This window comes from Danio rerio, chromosome 10, assembly GCF_049306965.1.
Source record: "Danio rerio strain Tuebingen ecotype United States chromosome 10, GRCz12tu, whole genome shotgun sequence".
Classification (NCBI taxonomy): Eukaryota; Metazoa; Chordata; class Actinopteri; order Cypriniformes; family Danionidae; genus Danio; species Danio rerio.
This window is the reverse complement of record NC_133185.1, coordinates 2795714-2806209: the sequence shown is the minus strand read 5'-3', so window position 1 is coordinate 2806209 and position 10496 is coordinate 2795714. Positions and strand designations below refer to the sequence as shown.

The following is a 10496-nucleotide window of genomic DNA, read 5'->3' as shown; positions in this document are numbered from 1 at the left end:
AACACATTTCTCCCACTGACCTGTTTTTGATTCCACACATCAAGTGCTGCTCAACAGCTCTTCACAGACGTGAGCTGAAAATAAAACAAATGCTTGTGTTTGTTCTGAACGTCTCTGGTTGTCGGTCACATGCTGCTGTTTAATACAGAAGCAGCTGAGGTTCCTGAAGGAGATCCAGCACTGTCCAGCTTGACCTCAGACCATTGATAAAATCATGTTGCTTAAAGGGATAGTTCAACCAAAAAATTAAAATGTACTCAATATTTACTGACTCTCAATTGGTTTCAAACCCCATAAGTTTCTATGAAAACCTTTAACCACTCACTATAAAAACGATTAGTTGACTAGATAGATTTAAGGCAATGGGGTTTACTTTTTGAAGTATTAAAATGTGTAACTATGTGATATGTGCATATTTGCAAAAAAGTCTGTCAACCAACCAACAATCAACCAAACAACCAACCAACAGTCAATCAAGCAACCAAGTAACCAGTCAACCATACAGTCAACTGACTAACTAACTAACTAACTAACTAACTAACTAACTAACTAACTAACTAAATAACTAAATAACTAAATAACTAACTAACTAACTAACAGTAAATCAAGCAACCAATTAACCAGTCAACCATAGTCAACTAACTAACCAACCAACCAACCAACCAGCAGTGAATTAAGCTACACAGTAACCAGTCAACCATACAGTTAACCAACCAACCAACCAAAAAAACAATCAAGCAACCAACAGTCAACCAGCCAAGTAACCAGTCAACCATACAGTCAACTAACTAACCAACCAACCAACCAACCAACCAACCAACCAACCAACCAACCAACCAACAGTCAATCAAGCAACAAAGTAATCAACTAACCAACCAACAGTAAACCAAGCAACCAAGTAACCAGTCAACCATACAGTCAACTGACTGACTAACTAACTAACTAACTAACTAACTAACTAACTAACTAACTAACTAACTAACTAACTAACTAACTAACTAACTAACTGTCATTCAAGCATCCAATTAACCAGTCAACCATAGTCAACTAACCAACCAACCAACCAACCAACAGTCAATTAAGCTACACAGTAACCAGTCAACTATACAGTTGACAAACCAACCAACCAAACAAACAATCAAGCAACCAACAGCCAACCAGCCAAGTAACTAGTCAACCATACAGTCAACTAACTAACCAACCAACCAACCAACCAACCAACCAACCAACCAACCAACAATCAATCAAGCAACAAAGTAACCAGTCAACCAACCACCCAACCTTCAACAAACCAACAGTCAATTAAGCAACACAGTAACCAGTCAACCAAACAGTCAACTAACCAATCAACCAACAGTCAACCATTCAAGTAACCAGTCAACCATACAGTCAACTAACCAACCAACCAACCAACCAACCAACCAACCAACCAACAGTCTACTGAGCAACAAAGTAACCAGTCAACCATACAGTCAACCAACCAAAAGTCAATAAAGCAACCAAGTTTGTCAACCATACAGTCAACCATAGTCAACCAACCAACCAAACAACCAACTCCCATCAAACCAACCAACCAACTCGCAACCAACTCCTAACCAACCAGCCAACCAACCAGCCAACCAACCAACCAACCAACCAACCAACCAACCAACCAACCAACCAACATTCTCTAGGAAGATAGGCTCATGATATCTCATAGTCATATTGCATCTGTACTGAAAAATAAGACATAAATGCTGAGTAAGTAAATGTGTATGTAATTTTTTTCTTGTGTAAATTTGTAAACAAACACACTGAAAACCGCTTATTAAGAGACAAAGACGACTCAAGGACCAGAGACACGGGTTGTCCACAATAAACAACTGCCAGAGGATGTATTTCTTTTTTTGCTCCAAACGGCAAATCATTTGAGGAAAAAAGCACGGAAAGAGTGATAAATACGGAGTGTACAGCCTTCTCACGTATCTCACGTATTCACCACAACATCGCACTCGTAACTCACACATTTATTCAGATTTAGTTACACAACGATTGCTTCTTGACCTCTGTTAAACGCAATACGGAGCACTGAATCGTCCGAAGGCAGAAAGAGAGACAAAGTTACAAAGTTCCATTTCAAAAGAATATTTACAGCCAATGAATGTCATTATACACACCTTAGAAACCGCACTTTAGTGCCAAATCTCTGGACGATAAACGCTGTATGTACAAAAAGGGCCCAAGTCTCTCGGACATTTCCTCATAATGCACGGCGAATGGTAATGTCCCTACACTCCTCGGTCCTCTGTTTAACTGGATTAGTCCACGGCGAGGTGAAAGAGCGTCATATGAAGTATTCTTTTTGGTTATCGCTGATGATGCTCTGTGAGTTTGGATCCGTGTTGAATGGCGTTTCAGGACTGTCGTCAGTTTTTCCAGCTTTGGGCTCCTGGCTTTGAAAGGTTTCTTTCCGTCGGTAGAGAAATCTCGCTGTTACCGCCAGAGCTGAGAGACTGACGAAGATCACCACCGCGATCACTCCTAAAAGACACGAACACAAGCTTCAGAGAAAGAAAATCAGTGGATGATTATCATCTGAAATGAGGAACGCTGCACTGCAATGCTTTACTTACTTCATGCTTTTTTGTCTTGTCTCTTGCCCAAATATCCAATAATTCCAAAATCAAGAAGCTTTTTCTAAATGAGCAAAACATTTCATCTTGTTGGATGGGGCAACCAGTACTGCATCCAAAATGGTAAAAAGCCTTGGAGTAACAATTGATAACCAACTAAACTTCTATGACCACATCTCTAGAACTGCTCGACTGCTTGTTCAACTGCTCAACTCCTTGTTCAAGCTCTTGTTCTCTCCAGACTGGACTATTGCAACTCTCTACTAGCCGGGCATCCAGCTAACTCTATCAAACCTCTTCAGATGCTTCAAACGCAGCAGCACGAGTGGTCTTTAATGAAGCTAAAAGAGCACATGTCACTCTGCTGCTCATCCGTTTGCACTGGCTGCCAGTTGCTGCTCGCATCAAATTCAAAGCTCTGATGTTTGCTTACAAAGCGACTTCTGGCTTTGATCCTTCTTATCTGCTCACACTTCTGCAGATCTATGTGCCCTCCAGAAACTTGCGTTCTGTGAATGAACGTCCCCTCGTGGTTCCATCCCAAAGAGGGAAGAAATCACGGCTCAACTATTTAGTCTCCACTCTCCATCCTAATCTGCAATTGCCTCTCTGGCTCTACTGCTAACTATATTACGAAAAAAAAAGACTAATGTTTTACTTCTTACACTTTCTTTACATACCTGAAACTTGCCTACAGAACTTATTCATTGTTGCTCTTATAGTTGTGTAAATTGCAAATCCTAATTTGTAAGTCGCTTTGGATAAAAGCGTCTGCTAAATGACTTAATGTAAATGTTTTTAAAATAGTGTGTTAAAAGTGAGTTTTTCCTTAAAACAAGCAATGTAATCCGCTAATTGGGTTAACAAAGTAATATTTTTCCAAAGCAAAAATGATTATTTTTTTACCCCATTGCCACCCACTAATAAGTTTAATTAATTCCTTCCTAAATTGTCCCAACACAAATTTGTTTAGAACACAACTATACAGTTTATTTATAAGGATAGTGCCTATTTAAAATATTTATAACTTTGAAGATTCATTGCGTCGGCATCCATCAGCCTGTCATATTGAGCAGAGCAAAGAAAACAGTGGTTGACTTTCCGCCACAAGATGGTGACAGAGACCACATAATAAGTCCTGAGGGGAGAAAAGTTTAGAAATACAGCCGATCAAAACATTATACAACTGGTGAGTGACATTCTAAGTCAATCTCTCTCTTTTTTATGTTGTAGTGCTGTATTTATACCATAGTAATCTGCTAGTGTTTGCTTTGGTTTGGCTTTTTTGGGGTTGATTATTGTGATCTCCTGATTGCAACAGAGAAATACTGGGAAATCTCTGTAGACTGATGGCATTTCATCCTGTTCAGGTTTATAATCTTAAAATGTGAACAAAATCAGCTGTTTTGTCATCACTTTAGACATTATGCTAGAGAATAATTCAAACACTAGCTTTAAAGTGGCTTTTGTGAATTAGTAATGGTTTTGCTATTCTGATGTCAGCTGCAGATGTGAATGAACAATGAAGAAAGTAGTTTTTCATACAAAATGATTTTTTAGACTCTCCGTGTTTGATTTTCTTTTTTAAATAAACGATTATGCCGTCAAACTGTTGTATAAACGCAATATCACACGAGTAACAGTGCAAAATTGCTGTACATCAGCACTGGTGGAACACCTAGGCACTCAGCCGGCAGCCTTAAGCCAGCACACACCTCCCACCTGTGCCAATATACAGCCTTATTGCACTACTAGTAGTGCTCATATATATATATATATATATATATATATATATATATATATATATATATATATATATATATATATATATATATATATATATTAAGGGTGTAACGGTTCACAAAAATCAACCTTCACAGTGGTGATCAGATGTGCCATTATCTGTAACTTTAGGTGGTTTCTAAAACTAAATCTGCCAGTGTTGTTTCCATTCTCTCGTATCCAGACCTTTACGTTTTCGCGGCTGTAGCTCCCTGTCATTTGAACTGAGTGATTGACAGCTGATATTAACCAATCCATTCGCGTTCTGTTTTAGTGCAGTGGGCCAATAAGAAGAGCTTGAAGGCGGGGCAAGCCTTGTGGGCTTTGTTTACTGCAAGTTGACATGTCAACTGTTTTAAACTATTCTTGAGCGATGTGTTTGGCGTTTTTAGGTGCAAAGATGCTTATTGCGTGAACGCCTCCTAATCCTGCGCGTGGTGAACATTTTGCTGTGAAAACTGGTTGCACAACATCAATTTCATGCACCCCCATATATATTTTGACATCGCATAGATAAAATTTTGGGTGCAAATGTGACCAAAACGGTCGCAATTTCGAGCCCTGTCTGTTGCCAAAGTGTTGCCAAATGCCAGACACGCTGTTGGTTATAGGAGGATTACATTAACGTTATAGCCATTTTGCGAGCTAGTGCAGCATTTGCCTGACTGGAGTGCTTGGAGGTGTATATATATACATATATATAAAACCAAAGAAAAGGACTTTCATATATTTGATGTAAAGAAGTTTGACTAAAATGCACAAATGTTGATGTTAAATGTCTGTTAAATCACAATATTTTAGATGCATTTAAGTATATCTATATAAAACAAGAGTATCAGATGATCACCGAGGCTGAGAAGCTTTGCAGAAGTCTTCCTCATGAAGCTTTTTTCCTTCATCAAAAGTTAAAGCTTCTTCATCTCAATTCTACAGCCGTCAGGAAAAAAAAATGCTTCTGTCCTTTGTGGCCTCTTAAACACGGCACATTTAATTATAAAGGCTAAAAGAAATGTCTAATTGAAGCGGCAAAATAAATCTCAACTCAATTTAATGCCACATTACGGCGGCTGTGAAAAGGACAAAGAGTATTGGACGGCGGCAGAAGCTCCTTCATTGGCAAATAATTTCGTCAAAATGTTTAATTAGTTTTGGGGGCCTTTGTTAATTTGCCTCTATTTACTGATAGTCTTTCTGTCGGGTCGCTGTGAAGGCAGACGTTAATCAGACACACTCAAGTTCACTTTGCATGACAAATAACCCAATGGTTTTGTCATTAAGTTTGTGGGTTTTGTCATTATTTACTCAAGCTCTATTTTTTGTGTGTCCTCCTGAGATCTCAGATGTTTAGTACAATGTTGATTCTTTATTTCAAACTAGGTCTGTTCTTCGCGGAAGTTCATAAGAATTTAATAACCTATTATTATTTTTAGGATCACGGGCAGGGCTTGACATTAACTGATTTGAAAACCAGTCACTGTGGCTAGCAGTTTTCCACGTTACTAGCCACTTGCCTTTTTCACTAGCCACATTTTTGTTGTTGGTAAAATATATTTTATATGCACACATTTCACTTTGGCATGCTAAAATTATTTGATTTAAACTATGTGTTATGTCCACATGCCTTCTTAACCTTTTAAAATTTTATTTCACATGACTTTTTAGGGTGTAACATTAAGGATTTATATATTTTTTTTTCTTCTGGCCACACCAAACAAAATTTTCCTTGGCACAAATTTTAAAAAATAAATATTTAAACAAGCAAAATAAAGCTGCATACATACACTTTTATTCAACAAAAATGTTCTTAAAAAAACAGTTGACATTTAACCTCATAGCCAGCGCCCTGACGAGGACGCACTGAGGCGCTGTTTTTCCACATGTCAATGTTTACATCGTTTTACCATAGTATTTACACGTAAAAAAAGGCATCTTTGTAGTAAAAGGCAAGTCTATGTCATAGCTTACAGTGTTACAGATAAAATGAGACCACAAACTGAATAAAAAGTCAAAGTTATAGTTACTAAAATTTAAACAAACATTTCATTCGTGCGCATGTGACAAACTGGGCTATTAGACGCAAATAAGGAGCAAGGACTGGTGAGAGTGTTATGGAATTTATTAACGCACGCCAAAAACTTCCACATTTCGCCGTGTGTGTGTGTGTGTGTGTGTGTGTGTGTGGTCCTTTAATTAAAAATTGATGTTTCGAGCTTATGTAGGCCTAAAGTTCAAAATGAATGACTAAAATGAGCCATTTTAATCAAGATTAATTTCAAGATTACAGTGAGATTAATCTAGATTAAAAAATAATCTATGCCCACCTATAATAAAAATTTGAAAAAAAAAAGAATTTGATTTTCAACGTAAACAGTCAAGTTTTGGATGAATTGTTCTATTAAAAGATTCAAAGAAAGTGTTTGCATGTCTATTTAAGTGAACTGTAAACAGATAAGACCAGGAGAGAGGTTTAAAGTACTCGTGTTTATGTTTTACTTGAAGGGGCCATATCATGAGCAATTGATTTTTTTTTTTATTGATCGCTTGACATTTGCTTCCTTTAAAAAAGTTTGAGGTTCTTATTTTTTTTTTCAGAATTTTTTTTTCAGAAAAAGTTTTCTGGAGAAAGTCTTATTTGTTTTATTTCGGCTAGAATAAAATCAGTTTTTAATTAATTACTAAACATTTTAAGGTCAATATTATTAGCCCCTTTAAGCTATATATTTTTTCAATAGTCTACAGAACAAACCATCGTTATACAATAACTTGCCTAATTACCCTAACCTGCCTAGTTCACCTAATTAACCTAGTTAAGCCTGTGAATGTCACTTTAAGCTGTATAGAAGTGTCTTGAAGAATATCTAGTCAAATATTATTTACTGTCATCATGACAAAGACAAAATAAATCAGTTATTAGAAATGAGATATTAAAACTATTATGATTAGAAATGTGTTGAATAAATCTGCTCTCTGTTAAACAGAAACTGAGGAAAAAAATAAACAGAGGGTAAATAATTCTGACTTCAACTTTACCTTTTTCTGTTCTACAAAGTAAACAAAGTCAAAGTTATAGTTACTAAAATTTAAACAAACATTTCATTCATGCCCCCGTGACAAACTGGGCTATTAGACGCAAATAAGGAGTAAGGACTGGTGAGAGTGTTATGGAATTTATTAACGCACGCCAAAAACTTCCACATTTCGCCATGTGTGTGTGTGTGTGTGTGTGTGTGTGTGTGTGTGTGTGTGTGTGTGCGGTCCTTTACTTAAAAATTTATGTTTCGAGCTTATGTAGGCCTAAAGTTTAAGATGAATGACTTCGGCAGAATTAAAATGAGCCATTTTAATCAATATTAATTTCAAGATTACAGTGAGATTAATCTAGATTAAAAAATTAATCTATGCCCACCTATAATAAAAATTGAATTTGAATTAGATTTTCAACGTAAACAGTCAAGTTTTGGATGAATTGTTCTATTAAAAGATTCAAAGAAAACTATTGCATGTCTATTTAAGTGAACTATAAACAGATAAGACCAGGAGAGAGGTTTAAAGTACTCGTGTTCATGTTTTACATATCACGAGCAATTGATTTTTTTCTATTGATCGCTTGACATTTGCTTCTGTTAAAAAAGTTTGTTGTTATTTTTTTCAGATTTTTTTTTTCAGAAAAAGTTTTCTGGAGAAAGTCTTTTTTTATTTCGGCTAGAATAAAAGCAGTTTTTAATTAATTACTAAACATTTTAAGGTCAAAATTATTAGCCCCTTTAAGCTATATTTTTTCGATAGTCTACAGAACAAACCATCGTTATACAATAACTTGCCTAATTACCCTAACCTGCCTTGTTCACCTAATTAACCTAGTTAAGCCTGTGAATGTCACTTTAAGCTGTATAGAAGTGTCTTGAAGAATATCTAGTCTAATATTATTTACTGTCATCATGGCAAATATAAAATAAATCAGTTATTAGAAATGAGATATTAAAACTATTATGACTAGAAATGTGTTGAATAAATCTGCTCTCTGTTAAACAGAAATTGAGGGAAAAATAAACAGAGGGTGAATAATTCTGACTTCAACTTTACCTTTTTCTGTTCTACAAAGTAAACAAAGTCAAAGTTATTGATGTTTTGGGTTAATTGTCATATTAAGAGATTCCAAGAGCAAGACAAAGTTAGCAGAAAGCAGTAAATGATGATGACTGAAATGACAAAAGATGAGAAATGAAGAATAGTTCTCTAAAGCAGATCTCTTTACCTCCGATGAGTGCAGAGTCACCGTTGATGGCATTGACTATGGGCTCGCCCGTACCTACTGTACCCACATGATCTAAAGCAGAGAGAAAGAGAGGGAGATATACAGACAGACAGAGGGAGAAAGACAGACAGATCATCAGCTTATCTCTCCCAGGTCGTGGCTCATTGAATCCGCCGCTGCTCGATGAAGGAGCGATGCAGCTCAAATGCACAGGCAATCGAGAGATGATTATGCAAATCGAGGTCTTTCTTGCGCAAATTAATACAGCGATCAGCCATTATGATCATTATTGCTCTAATTTAATTAGCACTGCGGATGGATTCAGTGAGCTGGTGACGAAAGTTTGCTGAAATGCGACTTTCAGAAGGAAACCTGTGCAGAAAGAGCAAAGGAAGTTTGAAAAACAAAGAAAACAGCTAGATATACCCAAGATAGAGAAAAAAGAAATTGAATCCCATTTACATTTTATTCAAGCTGCTAGATATAAACATGTTTAGCTAACTAGCTAAACTAAACAAGATTTAGACTGCTGCTTCATTATTAAATTATATATATATATGATTTTTGCTACTATTTTCAGTTTTTTTGTGCAGTTTTTCTTTCAGCACTATTTACTGGTTTTCAAATACATAAAAAAACTTGTATCTTCAGTCCAGTTTCATTGGAAATAAACATCTAAGACTACATTTTTGCAAAACGTAAAATACATTGCTCTGGGTATGATGTTTTGCACGTTTCAGATAAAAATCCACTAGAGGGTGCAGTGTACATTTTGCTTGGAGATGTTTGTATGTACAGTAGATGCACAGGAGAAGATTGCACTTGTTGTGCAGATAAAAATCAGATAAACACTGACTTAAAACCTCCCCTAAGCCCAATCGATAGTGTTTTCAAAAGCAAATGTTTAAAAAAGGCACTTTGATCATGTAGTTTTACCTTATTTTACATTGCTTTTATCTCTTTTGTGAAACCGTGCTTCACCAGACTCAGACCTGAGCACTCTGCATCACAAGTACAATACCGTACACTAAGGGTGTCACGATCCTCCAAATCCTCGATTCGATTACATTTTCGATTCTAAAGGCACGATTCGATTTTCGATTATGAATAATTAATTAATTAATGACCAATTAATTATTCGTAGCCTACCGTTTAAACTACCTGACCTGCATGGTCTTTGTTTTACCCATTAACAAATCATACAGTAAATGAATAAAGGCAAGATACACACATAATTACCACCTGTCAATCACTTTTTCTACGGGACTCGTGAATAGGCAGTGATCTGTGTCGTTAAAATGGCGTCGGTAAAAAAGACGCACAACCAACAGGAAACAGCCAACAGTATCTGAGGTGTTCGCTAAAATGACTAAGTACAAGTGAGTGAAAGATTGAAGCAGTCCTCTGACTGCCTGGACCCGCTGTCTCGAGCGCATGGCTGTGTGTGCGTCTGTGTATGTGTGGTCACGTGATGTGCATTTTCAGAGGTAGAGAGGAAGGAGGGCTGCTCAGAAATGCTACACGCCACTGTGGATGTCAAATCGTTGTCGTTCTAAAATGCCATTTAAAAACAAAGACAGTGTAAACAGGGCCTGAGTGTGTACTTTTCGCGAGCGGATTTGCAACGGGGGCGGGCGGAGGATCGCGATGCCGGTGTTGTCTATCGGACGAACCGTACGTAATACGTACATAGCAGAGCTTGCAAAACTGTGTTTTTTTTGTCAACAACACGAACGTTGTCAACATAACTTACTGGAAATTTAAAATGCTTCCACAGCGGCGACTTCATTGAAAGAGGAGAGGGTTTAAGTTCTGTCGACGGGTCTTCTGCTTCTGCAGTTTAACAA

General features: G+C 36.8%; 1 protein-coding gene across 8 annotated transcripts in view; it reads right to left on the bottom strand.

Moving 5' to 3' along the window:
- Window positions 1-1845: 1845 nt before the first annotated feature.
- cntnap3 (contactin associated protein family member 3) overlaps window positions 1846-10496 on the bottom strand; it is a 220326-nt gene continuing 211675 nt past the window's right edge. For 4 of the 8 annotated variants that reach the window (XM_073914343.1, XM_073914342.1, XM_005155524.5 and 1 more), the window contains 2 exons: window positions 8650-8721; window positions 1846-2520 (listed from right to left, as the gene is read on the bottom strand). In XM_073914343.1, the coding sequence (XP_073770444.1) occupies window positions 2324-2520; window positions 8650-8721 (269 nt within the window). In that variant the 3' untranslated portion in view covers window positions 1846-2323. The remainder of the gene's footprint in view (window positions 2521-8649; window positions 8722-10496) is intronic. The other 4 variants (XM_073914345.1, XM_073914344.1, XM_068223883.1 and 1 more) reach the window with 1 other exon arrangement.